We start from the raw sequence: 17,771 nt of genomic DNA on the forward strand, positions 1-17,771 counted from the left end.
CCTGCTTTTAACCTCACGTCATTTCTTATACACAATAACGTGGCGGTGTTTAAATGACGCGCACAACATGTGTCTGACTTGTAGCGTTTAACTCTAATTCTATTCCCTTTCGGTTAAGGATGATTTTTCCTGTGAGTTATTAAGTCATATGCCCTTTTCAGCTTGAATGTAAAGATGGAAGATTTCCCGAGTGCTGAAAGGGAGGCTTTGGGAACACATACGGAACACTTTAACAAGACACACATTTGTGTGACTGTATTAAACAGCACAGACAGAACCTTCCTTTTACACCAACCATACTACAAAGAATAATTACTTTTTCCTTGACTCTGGCTCTCTTTTGCCATAATTGGTTACCACTCTTTTATCGTGTCTGTGTGCGCATAATTATCAGAGCCATCATATTAGATTATTTCATGCATAATAAATGAACTCAAACTGTGTGTGGGGTAATTAGCATGCTCGGATATGTGCAATGTTAAGACTGCAGCGTTCATAATGATTGTATTGTTTTAGGACGTTCCTGAAAAGCGAAAAGATGCAGTGAAAATCTATTAGCGGCAAAAGGTTATGTATATATATTAATATATTTTGCAGTTTTCCCTTATATCCACCAAATTTATTATCTTCCAGTTCTAATGCGAGTTTGCCACATCATTTTCTTTTTTTATTGTTAGCTTTACGTCATATCGCTTTTTAATGTATTAACCTTTAAACGCATGGTTTAGGAGAAAGTGTAAGCTTGCATAGCGCAATAGAAACAGATTCCCAAAACAGATGAGATTTTATACGTCAGCCACTTGTTCCGTTAAGGTTTTTAATGCTGTGCACTGAGTCCACTCAGCCCCACCTTGTAGCCCTAGATAAGAGAACAAGGATGATTCAAGCACGTTTTCTGAGGGACAACACAGCATGTGAGCTGATAGCAAGTGATCTAAATTATATTTTATTTAGCCGTTCGCTGTTTAGCAATTATATATATATATGAATACATTAAGAAGAGGTATTGGTAGAATGATGTTGGCAATTTATCCAAGATGTTCCTGTTGTCCTTGTGTCTTGTTGAGGGCAAGATGGTAGATGTGTAGCTTGATATTCTCTGTAGATTACCATATTTTCATAATGAGCCCCGGTTCCTCTATCGTCGATACAATCCTGCTTCTATTTGAGGGAAGTAAAATTATCTTTAAAAAAAACACAGTTTGGATCCCTCTGAGGTCTATTTAAATTCGATGTCTTACTGAGTGTGAGTGAGATGACACCTCCGACTGAGTACATCCCACATCTCAAGATTAGTCAAACTGTCGATTTTCACAAGTTGGAATTAAATTGGTACTCCAAGTAGGTTTATTTAGTGTGAATGTTGCCACAGAATATTTATTTCTTTCAATTACAGTGGAAAACAAGATTTTGTTAGCTAATGCTGTCACCAACCTCACAGAGCCTTCACGCTGCCACTTCTTGACACACACACACGCATGCACACGTGCACATACGCACTCCCTTTCTCCGGCATTATATTAAGCTCTTTAAAAACATAAAAGGTTCAACTACAAAAAGGACATGACATCCCTATGCTAAAATAGACAGACACAGCTGTGTGTGTGTGTGTGTGTGAAAGAGAGAGAAGGTGAAAGGTGTATGGTATTAAACACAGCAGCCTAGGTATGTAGATACTGCACCCCGTCTGTCTATACGATGACACAATCCTGGCTGGTGGAGGAGAGGGGCCTATGGTCAATCGCCATCCGGGCCAACAGAGATAGAGAGCGAGAGACACACACACACAGGCCCAGACACACACACACACACACCCCCCCCCACACACACACACACACAGGCCCTTGTGTGTGTGTATGTTCTGCATGCATGCTTTTGTGTGTGTGCCCACTCTATGTGTGCCGGTGTCCTCTTTCGCTGGCTGCTGCCTGGCATTGCTGCGGTGTCAGCGTGGTGTAAGAAAATGCATTTTGAAATGGGAGAGCTCTGATCTGAGGCCAGGTCTTTTTGTTTTGTCTCAGTGGGTAAGGTGAGAATAGAGCGGGGGTGAGATGCTTCAGTGGTGTGTGTGTGTGTGTGTGTGTGTGTGTGTGGTGCAGGAGGGGGGCTCTAAAGGGACTATAAAGGAGAGATGTACCATGGCAAAAGATGAGGGATGACTTGCACCTGCCTCCCACCCTGTGTGTGTGTGTGTGTGTGTGCTTGTGTGTGTGTGTGTCATACTGTCATACCTACCTTCCTTGCCTCCTTTAGTCAGGGGTATTGATAAAACAGGTTTACCATTTATTGCAGATCAGGAGATGTATTTATTTCTATTGATATACAAATGAACAGTAAAATCTTTCTACAATCTGCCAATCTGAGAAAGAGATTTATTGTATTTATTTTTCACATGTGTGAGATCTTGTGCCAAGGATGTCTTAGCCACTATAACTGCATTTGTCCTTTTGCAGTTTTTCCCTCTCTCAGGAACCCAGTTGTAAAGAGAGGTCAGCAGACAGGTAGACTGATCTTCTCAGCGGCTAGACCCTTTTGTCCCGTTTTAGTCATCTGTCAAAAGGCAGACGTCGTCGTTCAAATCGCAACTCAAAAGATGGAAAGTAAGATGAAAGCTGTGCCCCAGAGCTTCTCCAGAAGGGTTAACCTTTTCCTATGCACTCGACGGGAGGCAATGAGATGGCAGAAGAAAAGCGATCGAGAGAGGGAGAAAACAGGCTCTGACCCGAGAATTCCTCCGTATCTTACTTCCATGACTTTTCTGTCTAAAGACCAGAGGTCCTCCTTTTTTTATTTTATTGACTTTAAATACCAGGCAGATTACTTAATATAATCCTACAAGCAATTGTGTTTGTGTGTGCATGTGTTTGTATGTGTTGTGTAAAGACCAACACAACAATTCAGTTTAAATATTATTCACAAATTGACCACGTATTTGTCTTACTAAGCCAACCTTTTTGTTTATTTATTTAATAGGCCTATGTACAATTAATTTGGTGTATCAGGTTACTGGAGCTGTTTAGTTATAGATAAGATTAGCTGCCAGTAGGATTTTGATTCCTAAATAATATCAATTTAGCCTTGATATTAATTAACATCTGGAGCTCTTTCTTTAGGGTGACAAACCTGTTCACCTTAAACTGAGGCTTTTTTTGTTAGCATTCAACAACTACAACCTTTTTTTTGTCTTCTCTTCCTATGGTAACAACACTACTATTGGCTTACACTATTTGGCTAGGCGAGGGTAGTCAAGGAGTCGATGTACCGTAGCCTCCACCTAAGTGCTCTTCTGGTGTTGTAAGGGTGCTTCGCTTGAGCATAAGTCAAGGTCATTATTCAAAGAACAAAAATACCATTTTGTCTTTACTTAAAAGGAGTAGTCTGATAGCCTACAGTTATGTGCCTGTCGGTGTCTAAGTTCAACAAGAACTGGTTCATCTTATTCGTTTGGTTAATACAACAACTGATTAAACAGAGAAGACCATGGGAAGGTGCTGAAGGTACGATCTGGCAGTAGTAAAGTGGAGTGGAAAAGAGCAGAAGAGTGCAAAATTTGACAATAAGCAACCTAATTAAAACGCATCCATCCTCTGTGCCCTCACTCCCTACTTTTCGCCACCATTGAGATGATAACTGTGTGGGCAAATGTGATTGAAAGGAAAGATGGATTCCCTGAACCAATCAGGGAAGAAATGTCCTGATTGATCTGAACCCAACCAGGATCAGTCTAAATATCTAAATTGTCGGATGGCTATGGCATTTCAATTTAAATACGCTTAAATCTATTGAGATGTTTATAGCATTCAAGAGACAACGCTAGGATACACTAACTCTACAGAGAAATGCACACTGTTAAACAAGCAGGGGTCTCTGAATACTGCTCCATCATTCCGAAATTTGCTTTGATAAAAGGTAAAAAAAAAAAAAAAAGGCATGAAGATAATGAAAACAATGGCCGGAAATCTTGGATTATATAAGGAAATCCTAGACTTCCCTGAAGTTCCAACCTTGAAGAGGAGAATACCAAGTGAGTGGACATTTCAAAGATGCTAACTTTAGTTTGTTTTAGCAGCAACACAAGAATAATCACTACCGTAAAACAGACATTGCTGGTCTGGTCACCATCTTTGATTGGGTGTTCGGTTACCCACCGCAAGTTATACCATCCGCGGAGGTAGATGATGTCATGGGCTAGCTTATTCACACGGTGTGTCTTTGCTAGCTAAATGCGTGCGCTGTTCTCCATTTGACACAGCTGCCTGTATCAGCTGTGTGCTCGTTAAAGTGAGGGCTTAAACTGTCTGTGACGCCACTCTGACTTCAGTTACCCTCCCGTGGGAATAGCCTACCTGCCATTGTCATCCCGAGCCCTTGTAATTCCCTGGAATTTTGTAGTTGTTAGCCTCAAACCACACGGTCAAGGCGTGGTTGTTACAGTTTTTTCCCTATTAAGTCATAAGAGACGAGTGTTTGTCTCCTATCTGTCCTTGTCGTATTTTACTTCAGAGGGATTTCTTCACCGTCTTTGTATTATTCACATGATATTTGACCCATGCTGCCTTGGTTGACATTGACAAATGAAACAGGAATCATGAAATCAAGATGACTTGTCTAAATTAAAACAAAAACTGAGGTGTATTTACTCCTGCGCCCTTGCCGTATATTATTTGAAAGGAATCCCCCTGTGTCCCGGTGTGTCTGGATCCGCACAGCCACCATGACAGCCCACCGGGTGACCTGATATCCTGTTTGTCAGGAATCCTGAAATATGTCGAATTGTTGCACATCCTGTCTGAGAGCGATCTGTGGCACATATAGCTGACCATGCATGAGAACAATGCATTCAGATTCTATTGTACAATGCCGGAAAACCATTCATAGCTGAGGAGGAGGGAAGTTCCTATTAATGTTATGTACACAATGATGCTAAGGTGTACGTTTCGTTGTTTGTCATTTGTGTGGGGGCGATTTACCGACATGTTTAGGATGCCGATCCACACACACGCACACATTATTATGCAAAATAAAAAAATAGTGTCTTCCTTTTATGTTCACAGAATCTTAGCGCAGTAAAAACCTGTCTGTTTTTATGGAAATTAAATTATGGCATAATGTCACTTTCGCTAATAGCGCCAAGAGCCGCTGCATGCAAACGTGCCCGCCAGTTGTCATGGCAACGTGAAGCACTAAACCTCTGCGCAGCTGTTGTTATGGAAGTCCTGGAACAGCTGGGGGGCTATGGCTCGCCGGGGATTGTGGGAGATGAGTCTTCTGGCCGTCCCTTCACACCTTGACCTCAAAACTCCTCGCCAAATGAGCAGGATTTCGAAATCTTAAAGTTGTCCATCTGGAATCTTTCACCAGTGCAGCCTTTGTGTGATTAAAATGTAGGGGATAATCTCTGAATATTCATAAAATCTCCTCTCTCTCAGTCTCCTCAGTAAAGAAAATGGATGCAAACAGTAAAAATGAAGTGATTCAAATGAGCTGGAGGTCTCTCCTATGGGTTTGCCTGAGGCGTCGGAGCGTATCCCATTATTGATTCAAGCAAATGTTGTACACAGGGCGACAATAAACCACTCAACGTGCAAGGAGCACAACAACTTGTCGAGGGAGTGTAGCTTGTCGGTGTCTCCAGTTCCTTTCGGCATTAATAAAGACAGAATGTAACCTGAGCGCCAGCACAACGGCTTCTTCTCCCCCTCCCTTTGATTTCATGCAGATTTCAATAACGGGGAAGGATGCAGTGGATGTGTGTGTGTGTGTGTGTGTGTGTGCGTGCGTGCGTGTGTGTGTGTGTGTGTGTGTGTGCACACAAGCGAGTGTGAGTTTGCTTGTGTGCGTGCGTGGCTGATTGCGTGCGCCTGCGTGTATCAGTTTGTGTGTTTGAGTGTGTGCGTGCGTGCATACGTGGCTGATTGCGTTCGCCTGCATGTACCAGTTTGTGTGTGTGTTTTTGCTTGTGTGCGTGTATGCGTGGCTGATTGTATGTGCCAGTGTGTGTGTGTGTGTGTGTGTGTTTGTGTTTGTGTTAGCGTGTGTGTGTGCATGCATGAATTGCTGATTGCGTGTGCCTGCGTCTACCAGTGTGTGTACGTGTGGGTGTGTGTGTGTGTGTGTGTGTGTGTGTCTGTGTGTGTGTGTGTGTGTGCGCGCATCGCATGCGTGGGTCACGTCATGTGTTTGTGCCTGTGCCGGCCCCATAGGTATGTTTGTGTTTTTACGTGTACGTTTACACATGCACACGGTCGGTCAGGTCAACCAGTTGTAGATCGGTCTGGTCTGAATGACACGCAGGGCTAATATCTCCCTCAGTAGGTTGTATTGTTTTGAGCTGAGCGCCGCGATTAGACATCCAGTCCCCTGGGGGGAGCCCCTCGCTGCAGCAGTGGCCTCGCTCTGATTTACTCCAGCATCAACAGGAAGGACGGCCAGCTCCCACAAGCAGGGTCACTGAGAGATGTTTTTCTTTCCAGGGAGTGTGTGTGTGTGTGTGTGGGGGGGGGGGATGAGTGGAGAGGGTGGAGGTGGAGAAGTTGGATGGGGTTAGGAAGAAACACTAGTCCGAACTCCCGGACCGACGGGGGGAAAGGGGGTTTGGGATAGGGTCCCGGGGAAAGGAAGGACCCTCTGAGCTTAGGGAGGGCTTCCCTGAGGATTACCAGGAGGGTTAAAATGTTTTCTTAGTAGCTGGAGGAAACCTAAGAAATGCCCTCGTCCAAATCTCCCATGGACTGAGGATCTCTGTTTTCGGCGGGAGGTTTCTAGGCTTCCCTTATTTAAGAAAACCAACAACACACTAAAAAAGTGTCTTATCTCTGGTGTTACTGTTAGCAATGTGTGATCTGGCTTTCAAAACACCCAGTTTGGGCCAAACTGTTTGTTTTTGACATGCATGCAAAGGAGGCGGAAAGTGAGAGTGCGTAGGATGCACTCAACTTTACTGTTTTTGCTGAAATTATTTTTCATCACCAATAATTACTGGTTCCTCAATTGTTGTTTCTTTTTGCCTTTCATGTTAAATAAAAATTGAAGGCAATGTGTTGATACATACTATATCCATCATCACAAATACACAGGTTTGTTTGTTTATGAGTTCATTATAGATGATATATTATAATAGAGACTTATATGTTTTATATTGTATTATAATAATACTAATACTACCATTAATCATACTAACTGAATTGGATTTAACTTGAAAAAACAGTCATCTACATGGGAAGTTTGTGTAAGTCTGGACATGAACATTGTGTATCAGTTATAAGGCTTTAATTATAGTTCCTTATCTTTTAGCGGTATTCAGAAAATGACCAAAAGCAGTCTTGGTAAAAAAAAAAATCAACACTACTCTCATTCCAATCCGCTCCCCTGTTATCCTTGCCCCCTGTGAGGCAGCCTAATACCTATACCCATACCTGCCGACATACCTAACCACCACATACAGGTCTGCCCAGGGCTTCGTGCCCGGCTGGGTAAATAAGTGCCTTGAGAGGCTCTCTGTTAACAGGTAGCCCGAGCTAGCTAGCCCACTGTGAGGCCTTGCCACACTCCCACTGTCTCGGGGAGGTTTAAGCGAAAGATCAGGTGTCGACCGCTCAATGGTTGATTGAACTTAAATCTTTCACATGTGCGGCACCGCGGCTCCTCGACCCGTTTTACACTTCGGGGGTGGCTGGGTCCGGGCAGCCGAATGTGCACTCATTGAGAGCCATTTAAAATGACATTCCGAGAATTACCTTTTTCAGTAAAAAAAAAAAAAATTTGTTATGACTTAAAAAAAGAAAAATGCTACCAATATTTTGCTGTCTTTGAGATGAGAAACCAATTGAATGCGGCAATGAACCTGGTTTTGTTTGGATTTACGGTTATTTAGAAGTCGGCTGAGACGTGATAAATGGGACTCTGGGTTGTTGATATGACGCCGGTGCTCATCTGTTAACAGGCTTTGCGTGGAGAGCTGTGTGAGCGATCATCCAGAGGAGAAGAACGTACGTTGAGCGCTCCTGTATTGCTGTGGGCCAAAAGCAACTGTAAGTCTCCTGCCACCTTTATATTAAATGGAAAAGCTCTTTTTCTACTTAATGTGTTTATTTGTGTGTGTCAATACCAGGCCAACATGCTCAACCAACCACAGAAATAGTACTTAGCCGTGTGCCTGTGCATGTGTGTGTGTGTGTGTGTGTGTGTGTGTGTGTGTGTTGGTGTGTTTGCGTGCGTGCGTGCGTGCAAACATATCCATTTTGCCTTGTTGCACCCTCTGTTGGCACATCTTGCAGAGATAATGGTTCTGTAGTCACCAACATCAGTCTGTGAATTAATTTAGGAGCACACAATCAAATGTAACTCACGCTATAAACCCGATTCACGCCCGACTCATGTTTATTGATTTCCCATTCCCTGTCGCTGCGCAGCCAAGTCTGCCAAAGCCAAATAATCATTTCAATAAGGGAAAAAACAAACGACAACCCCGAAACATCATCCTTACATGCCTGCCATCCGAAATGATCTCTTCTGCTTCCTGCTCGGTCCTACAAATTTTGTGTGGCTGTTTCAAACTGTGGTTATTACTGTAGGTTCCCTGTTAAACACGCTAGGTGCTGTGGAAGAGTGGTCTCTTGAGAGGGTACCGGGTGTGTGTGGTGTAGTGGAGGGCCGGGGGAGGGCCGGGGAATGGTGCTGCTGTTAAAATAAAAGACGTAAATTCTTCTGACACCACACTCAATTTAGACAACACTGCTGAGTTTCAGGGAGGCATGCTTCACAACACTGTCTAAAGTTCTGAGATTCGAGTCACATGGTGTGTGTGTGTGTGTGTGTGTGTGTGTGTGTGTGTGTGTGTGGATGTGTGTGTGTGTGTGTGTGAGGCGTTTTCGCTCGAGGTGATGATGGTTTTACTCGACACCCCCAACCACCCGTCCACAACCCCTTCCCAGACCTCCTCCTCCCTCCTGCTGACAGCTGTGAGCACAGGGATTAGACATATTAAATCTCATGGTTCATAATAAGTCCTTCAGAGGTAAATGAGTGAATATGTTAAAACAATCATCGTAGTTCAGCAAACACCCTTTCAATTATACCTGGCGGGAGTGCACAGACTAAATACATATTTTGACTTATTATATAGACAGTACTAAAATACAATTATTACTTAAAGCGGCTGGTGTCTGGTTTTGAAGGATTCATTGTGCATGGGCCGCATGTGATTTCAGCCCATTTGGAGGGAAGACCATTTTAACTTCAAAGAGCGATGACTGATCTACGACTTCAAGCTTGTTAACAGAAACATGAAGGACGACTTCTTTCACATGCTTTGCTTATTCAGTCTTGAAAACTTATTAACATATACAATTAATAAAAAATGTTGAAAAAAACATTAAAATATGAAAATAGAAAATAGAGAGTTATACTCAAGGTTTTATTCCTGCTTTTAAATGACAAAATCTCACGAGGGGAGAGTTAATCTGATTCTAAGCGACGGTCCATAGATTGTATGTTCAGTGTATTTTAATGCCTTTTAGTAGCACTACTAGGGAACCCCAATTGCTATTTCACAGCATCTAATTCCTCAAAGTAAAACTTTATAGCCTCAGTCCTCCCATCCTAATTGCTATTGACAGCGGTGATAGCAACACTCCATGAACCCAAGTTGTGTTCCTCCTTACCGGCGGGCCTGGACCTCAAATTCCTGCCGCGCTTCCAGAGTCCCCGCCAAGGATAGGTTTACATGTAATTTTGTTAGCCTTAATGTGATTTCACTAATTAAATATCCTCTCAGTTTGAGACCCCCGCAATCCAGCGGCCCCCCTGCCCCTATACTCTAAAACAAGCACCCACCTAGCTTAATGCTACACGGCCCCCTTTGCTCTTTCTCTTACTCCAGGCTGTGACAGAGGATGCTGGCGGCCCTATTTTACACAAAACATTTTCATTAGCGAGACCTGGTACGGCGGGTTATCGCCACGATGGGTCAAGGGGGGCTTATGTTTCCGTCTATCGTCTTTTCCAATTTCGCGGCAAACTGCTTCGCTGCATGTCTGATAGCCTCCAGCGTTTCAGCACCAAGGCGGGTGGCTCGGAGGAGGTCTCAGCAAGGGGGGTGGTGGGTAGGTGTCATTCCATTGCCTTCTCCCTAAGCTTTTTATGTTTTTTTGTGGTCATTATATTTTTAAATAGAGACCAGTTGCCCGATAAAGAAACCTACCTCCCAATCATTAAGCGAAGCATCCACTGTGATTAAGGAATACATCTGGACCATCCCTCTTCCCGTATCCTAGTCTATTTGACCTGGGGAAGTGATCATGAGCCTCCGAGCCCAGACGAATAAGGCATTATGTGTCAGTGAGCCTTGTTTGTATGAAATGAATATCCTGGAATCTCCCGGTCGCGTTGCGAGGCTACAAGGGTACTTTTGTGTGGGGCTGAGTGGTGGCGGAGCCTCGCTTTGGGTCATTGTTGACAATGTGCGGGCCGCTTGTCCTGCTATTGTCGAGCTGACCCTCAGAGGACGCTGAGCGGTACTATTGTTGGACGCCGGCCTCCGGTTTCCCCTTGGTTACGTGGAGAGCGTTGCCAGGTCCGCTCCACGGTTCCTCTGACCTTAGAGGTCCATTATACGCCCTCTCTTTCCCTCTCGCTCTCCTTTTTGGGCAGGCTCTCTACCACATTCACTTAACCATCATTCCCTCTCTTCCAACAACTCTCTCCCTCTACCCACACACACACACATACACACATACAAACACACACACACACACACACACACACACACACACACACACACACACACACACACACACACACACACACACACACACACACACACACACACACACACAAACACACACACACACACACACACACAAACACACACATAGGGGTGGGTCGGTTTAGGGCTGGGATGGTGGACGGAGGGCGGCATATTTGGGCCGCATGCCCATCTATGATGGAAGTGCTTCCACCATGAAGGCCACCAGCCGATCGGGTTTCCGCCACCTGTCCCCCAGCTTAGGGCGGGAGGGAAGAAGGGAAGGGAGGGAGAGAGGCTGGAGTGGCAGGGCGGGGCGGGTGAGGGCGAGCAGGGGCAGCGCCGGATGGACGTCGGGGTCGGTGGTTGTATTGAGGTCTGGAGGTCCGCGGGGTTTTGACACGCAATGGCAATCTGGCGCCTGCCCAAGCGCCTGGTGTTGTTCAGACACCAGACTGCTCCATTCTACGGTGTAGCTTGTTTCATTGGCTGGACAAATGGCATACTAGCAGACTGCTTTATTGCTCATTTGCAACATTAAGCCACATCTAACACAGGCCACAACTATTGTCTGCTACATATGATCCTCTGCTCTCTACACCAAACATACAGATTGACAGACGTGCAGAATAAAAGTATTCTTGCTGAAGGAGTACAATGTAGGAGCAGTACTAATCATGGATTTAATGGATATAGCTTATTCTAAAAAATACAAAAAAACGGTGGCCTGTTTTGGACCCTAACTGTAAAAGTGATAACTTCTACTATTAGGGACATGGTGGGTTGCCATTTCAAATTTCACAGTGGGCACCAGTGAAAACCCTTGCCAAAACTAATTTCTACTTTTCTGAGTAAATATCAAGGCAGTTCAGCCAAACTTTGTCCGATATTAGAGTTGGACTGAAATCCATTTCTTTCACTCCTGATTTGGCAGCAAAATGTAGGAACGACTATTCCTCATGTATGTGTGTATGTATGTGTGAGTATGTGTGTACATTACAAAGAGCTTCTTAGAAAATGTGTGGCTGAAAGAGTGGTAATTGTACTGGTATTGGCACGTGCCACCATAAATAATACAATTCTACTAGCTTCTATATATACAGACATAGGCCTATATAGTAACATTTATATTTATTTATTCGCATTTCTCAGGGTCGCTGTCGGCATTACTCTTGTTGCGCCGCTGTAATTGCCTCCATGCTAATGGCCGCCAGACAATTGTGCTAAATGAGGTGAGGCCGAGGGCCTCGGAGCCCGACTTCATTAAGAGCTAATGGGATTTTTTTGGGGGGTTTTCGGGTGTGAGGGGGAGGGAGGGCGGGTACCGGGCTCATCAAAAAGGAAGTGGATGGAAGGAAAAACAAAACAGATGGGGGGGGGGAATTTAAGATGGCAGCCCAAATCGTTGCTTTTGTAACGAGGGGTTGTTGTTGCTCTGTACCACGCTGATTTAAAACAATGGATTGTTCTTTGGGCTAACCAAAAAACAATTCAAACATTTTGCAGTTGCTGGGAGGGAAAAGGTTCATTTCAAACAGTACACCATTAGTTTGGTTATCAGGTTAGCGAGGAGATCTTGCTATTTTTAGCCACACGCGATGTGAATCAGGCAGTTGCAGAATCCATTCCTAGGAAAGAGCAATTGCACCCACATTTTTGGCGCTCATTTTTAAGCAGGGAGTGACTAAGTGACTTTAAGACATGGGCTGCAAAGTTCTCTTTTCTTGATAGTTCTCCGGCAATGTCTAATAACAATATACCAACGTTTAAACCACAAGGAGTAAGGACGTGTTGCCACGTATATGTTTGCATGTCTATTTCAATAATTGCGATGCAGTGCTGTACGTAGGCTCCTTCATCAATGCTATACATGTGCTGTACGTGACTACATCTTATCCTTTGGATTAGGAGTACTACCGGGTATAGAGTGGATGGTCCAACAAGGACCTATTGGCCCCTTTGATATACATGGAAAAACTGTCCATCCAACATGGAGAAGCCGTTCTACCCCATTGGAATGGTTTTATTGTGTGCTGCTTTGGGCTTGGAAATCCCTAAGCCATATATTTTATTGTGCCACGGCGCCTTAATAATAATATGGTGAGTGGCCTTTTTTGATTCTCAATATGAGGGTCATTTAATAGTGTTTTGTTTTTCTGCTCCAGTCTTACTGAGGCACTGGATGGTCCCAACTTCCAGTCTGGTCCCTGCCTAGCTTATCCCAGCCTAGCTTAAGAAACCATTATCTTTGATTCCAAATTAGCCATGCTATGGCAACGGACACTTTTCTTTCCACCCCAAACCCTCCCCCCCTCCCCCCAAAAAAAGTGAGTGAATGTAAGGGGGAAATTTCCGTAACTTAATCACTTTAACTCCACTAACGGACAGTGGGACAGTTTGTTAAAAACCGGAGGGACCCCCAAAGGAATGTGGTTGTTTTGCACTTAGACTCAGACAAGTGGACGTTGGGAGCAATTGTGTTTTTGTAATTTTGCCTCTTAAAAGTGTTTTGCCTTTCCTCCAAAACCCCTGGTCGCCGTCCACAGCGAGCCCTGGTACGGCCTTTTGTTTTGTTTTGTTTTGTTTTCTGTGGCTCCGGCGCTTCGACAGTAACAGCTGTCCTACAGCTGCCATCCCTCTCTATCCCCCGCTGAGGAGGAGAGAGGGTGTGGGCTGTGTGTGTGTGTGTGTGTGTGTGTGTGTGTGGGGGGGGGGGGGGGTTATGGGTGGGAGAAAAACAGTCCCAAACCTCCTGGGTCAGAGCCCTGGTATGGCGGTCTCCCTGGCAACCGGAACGGGATTCTGTCTGGGGAGAACAATCTGGCTAGTGAGAAGCACCGTGCCGGGGCCAAGAGGGGAGGGAGAGAGAGAGAGAGAGAGAGAGAGAGAGAGAGAGAGAGAGAGAGAGAGAGAGAGAGAGAGAGAGAGACGACACCTCCTCCTCCAACCCATCACTCCACCTCCACCCCTCCCCTCCCTCCTTATTCTCCTCTTTCTGTCTGTCTGTCTGTCCTTCTCTTTTCTATCCGCTTCTACTGTCTAGAGTTTTCCCCTCTCTTTTCCTACATCTTTCCACTCTTTCTCCCCCCAAAAGATTTCCTCGGACATCCCCTCCATGGACATGGATCTCCTCCCTCCCTTTTTTGTGTGTGTGTGTGTGTGTCTCTCTCTTTCTCTATCCCTCTCTCTCGATCTCTCTGACAGTCTTTAATCTCTATCTCTCTGTGGAGCCCAATGGTGGAGAATGTGTGGACCTTTACCCATAAAGACTTGAACATTGAGAGGCCTAGGTGGTGGTACTGGTGGGAAGGGGGGGGGGGGGGGGGGGGGGGGGGGGGGGGGGGGGGGGGGGGGGGGGGGGGGGTCTGAATTTGTGTGAGTTTGTGTGTGTGTAGTGGAGGGGAGGGAGGGGGGAGAGTAAGACCATGAGAAGAAGCAAAGAGACCAGTGGTAAGCATGAGAGTATGGGGCTAAAGGGAAAGAGACGAGACATAAAGAGAGAGGGGGGTGGATTCCTTTAGAAGGAGGAAGAAGGGGGCCCCATTGGAAGGAAAAGATGGGAGGAAACGGGATGAATTGGATTGGGGCGGGGGGGGGGGGGAGAGAAGATATGTGTAGATACTTGGCTGAGGTCCCATCAAAAACAGAACTTGTAATGCTAAGCCATTCCTCCTCCCTCCGTCTCTGTCTGTCTGTCTGTCCTTCTTTCATTTTCTCTCTCTCGCTCTCTCTCTCTCTCTCTCTCTCTCTCTCCGTCCTGTTTTTACCTCCAGACCCCAGAAGCTCTTGAAAAGTATTTAAATGAGTCATATTATTGAAATGTTCTTTTATATGTTACAGTAGATAATCAGTGGGTAGTCTTTAATTTTTTAAGCAAAATACCACTTCCTTAAATGAAACATTATTAGGATATGTATAAGGATTACAAACTTGTAAGTCTTATTCTTTTTTTGTGGAGTCATTTTGTGTAAGAAAAAAAATGTCACCTTGACTTATCTGTTCGAAGGACTGTCATTATTATAAAGAGTTTGAACTTTTTTTAAAGGTCCCAGTTTTTTGAGGTGTTAGGGAGTCATGTTTGTATGCACTCTTTAAAGTTGTTGCTGCCAGCCTACCTGCCTACGAAATTACTGATGAGGATATGCTAAGCCATAATGTTTTTAAAACCTCAACCTAGCCTAAGTCATAATAATTGAGCTGGTTGTTACTTTGGCAAAAACAACAAACAGCCAAGTGTGATTGTTAATAGCTTCATATTATTGTAATTGGCAGTGCAAAAATACATGATAACATGTATGTACAATTATGTATTCTGAATTCATACAATGTTTTATAAAGGGGGCATGATAGTTTAGTGGTTAGGTTGATTGTGGAAGCTAGCCCCAATGTCTGCAGTGTACCGGTAGATCCTAGAGAAAAATCCTTGAGCAATAATGGCGTTAAATAACTATAAATGCATACATAGACATAGAAAAGATACAAAGACAGAGGCACCGCATTGCCTATCAATAATCATATTGCTATTGATTTTATCTTTATTACATCTTCAAAACCAACGTTTCCTGTACATTATTAACAGAATACAATCTGACAACAAAACTGAAAAATATATATTTGTAGATTTTCTACATTACTTTGCAACCCAAGTAATGGCACCCAAACACAATCAGCTCAAAAAATGGGTTTGTCTTTTAGACTTGCTATACAAATTCTGTGATGCGTTCAACACAATTTGAGCGTGCACCGACAGAATTGCGGTCGTAAAACACAAATGGAAACGTTTCAAATTGAACTTTCAAGTCATCATTTTTTATTTATTTTTTTGCAATCCGACGGGTGGAGGAACGAAAACCAAACATTGTGGGGCTTGACGTTGTTTCCATAGTAACAGACCTCATGTGAAAAAGGTCACTGTTAGAGGTGTTCACAGAGAAAGGCACCGAGATTATAAGGTTGATGGTTCAGGCAAGAATACAAAAAAAAGAAATAAGGTTGTTCTGTTCTCCATTCCATACATTCCTTTTCCTCTTCTGCTTCTATAAATGCATTCTGACAGTGATTAAAAAAAAATGAATTAATAGCGCAATTACATGGCTCCGAACGGCAAGTCAACTTTCATATTCATTTTGCTCCCCTATAAAAATTGTTATTTCTTTATTCTCTTTTGAAGTCAAAATTGAAAAGGGAAAAGTGGCCAACGGCTCGAACAACGAGCTTGCTTTGTGTTTCTGTGCAGATATGTCGCCTGCCTGCCCCCTCAATCACTGGCTGTTCCCTCTCTGTCTGCCTCTCTCTCTCATTCTCTCTCTCTGTCTCTCTATCGCTCTCTCACTTGCTCTCTCTTCCTCACTCTCTCGCTTTCTCTCTCTCTCTCTCTCGTTCCCTCTCTCTCTCTCTCTCTCTCTCTCTCTCTCTCTCTCTCCCTCTCTCTCTCCCCGCCTTGCTCGCTCTACCCCTCCCTATCAAGTCATTTTAATTAAGTCAGTCTCAGTGGCATGGCAGGCAAAGATAATTGGAGAGGGTTTCTGGATGCCATTTACTCTAAATGACGCCTGCTTCTTTCCCTTTCTCGCTCCCCTTTTTCTCTCAATCTATTCCCCACTCTCCCCCCCTGCTCCCCCCGCCTCCTCATCTCCTGGCAAGGAGTTACCTATCTTCCCTTTTTCCTTTTTTTCTGCTCTCCACTTCCATCTTACAGTCAAACGCGAAATATGGATTAACCTCTCCTGCGTGACTGAGGCGACGACTGCCTGTGAATTGCAAATTTTGGCCAAACGTCGCAATTTTTTTGAAATGGCAAATCAGCCCAAAGTAATTTATTTGAAATGTGAGGATTCTTTGAACTTTAATGTTTTGGGTCCCAAAAATATATTTTCCTCGCCGCATCAGCGAGAATCGCAGGGACAACAGAGAAATAAGTTTATACTGCGCCTATTTCTTAGGAGTTATTGGAAAACAATATGGGCCTTTGATTTCTTCGTCTTCTTGTGTTTATTTCCAACGACGTAAGGAAAAGCACTCCAGTGTTTTGGAGTGTTTTCCATCAGACTACAGACTGGCATGCGTGGTGTTTTGTATTGCTTCCATGTGTCGTGTGCGGTGGCTTCTTCGGCCAACCAGATCAATGCACAATTTTCACAGCTTGTGTTTTTAAATCACATTTGCTCGAAGGGTTAGGGGTTTTTCAGGGTCGAAGAGTTCTTCCAAAGTTGACCATTATTTGCCAAGTCTCTCTCCTTGCTGCTCTGCCTAAAGTTTGTTGTATCAAGGTTCAGTTAGTTGGTGGGCACTCTGTATTTATATATAAATTTACTTCACTAATTTGGCCCCTGCAGAGAGTGCACGGAAGCTGGGCACTGAACCTAAAGTGATTTGCTTGAACTGAGCTCTGCACATGAAGGCCTACCCCCCCCTCCCAACACACCCACACACACTGTAAATATACACGGATGTTATATTATACAAGGTGTGTTTAAAATAAGACCAGGTCTCTACAACTGCCCTGTGGTGGAGCAGCAGTATAGGCCGGACATCTGCGTGTTAGCATTTAGCATTAAGTGTGTGTGTGTGTGCGTGTGTCGACTGTGGAGCGGGGTTGGGTGGGGGGAGCTCTATCAATCAGGTAGTGCTGCTGCTGAAAGGAGGGCTGAGGCGGGCCACCCATCCAGCCGGCCGCTCTGGGGAGATCCAATGTCCTCAGACCTCTAATGTGCTCCAGATGTCCCCTCGCTCCGTGCCCAGAAGAGCCGGATCGGGGGGGGGGGGGGGGCTCACTCTGGATCACAGAGGGGAGAACTGCTCCATCCCTGCTCGCGGGCACAGGCAGGGCAAAGGGTTTGAGGTCCCCTGTGTGTTGTATGTATGGATCCTTGTTCCTCATGGAGTCCCGACCTGTGAGGTGGTGCTCTGGTTCGGCTGGTGGGGGGCGGGCCGGTGGTGGTTGTAGCTACAGCACCTGAAACTAATATGAATAACTTGGACGGAGGGAAAAAATTATGCAGGCGCCGAATCTGTTTTTGAGCTTGTT

The 17,771-nt window shown here is 44.6% G+C and overlaps 1 protein-coding gene across 1 annotated transcript in view; it reads left to right on the forward strand.

Annotated features, from left to right (window-relative positions):
• The window catches only part of pknox2 (pbx/knotted 1 homeobox 2), a gene marked incomplete at both ends in the record, with an annotated part of 63,356 nt that overhangs the window by 7,015 nt on the left and 38,570 nt on the right, over positions 1–17,771 (forward strand). Inside the window, 1 exon segment of the mRNA XM_079737841.1 lies at positions 7,943–8,030. Within this exon segment, the coding sequence (XP_079593967.1) occupies positions 7,943–8,030 (88 nt within the window).

Source organism: Pollachius pollachius (genome assembly GCF_949987615.1).
Source record: "Pollachius pollachius genome assembly, chromosome: 6".
Taxonomy (NCBI): domain Eukaryota; kingdom Metazoa; phylum Chordata; class Actinopteri; order Gadiformes; family Gadidae; genus Pollachius; species Pollachius pollachius.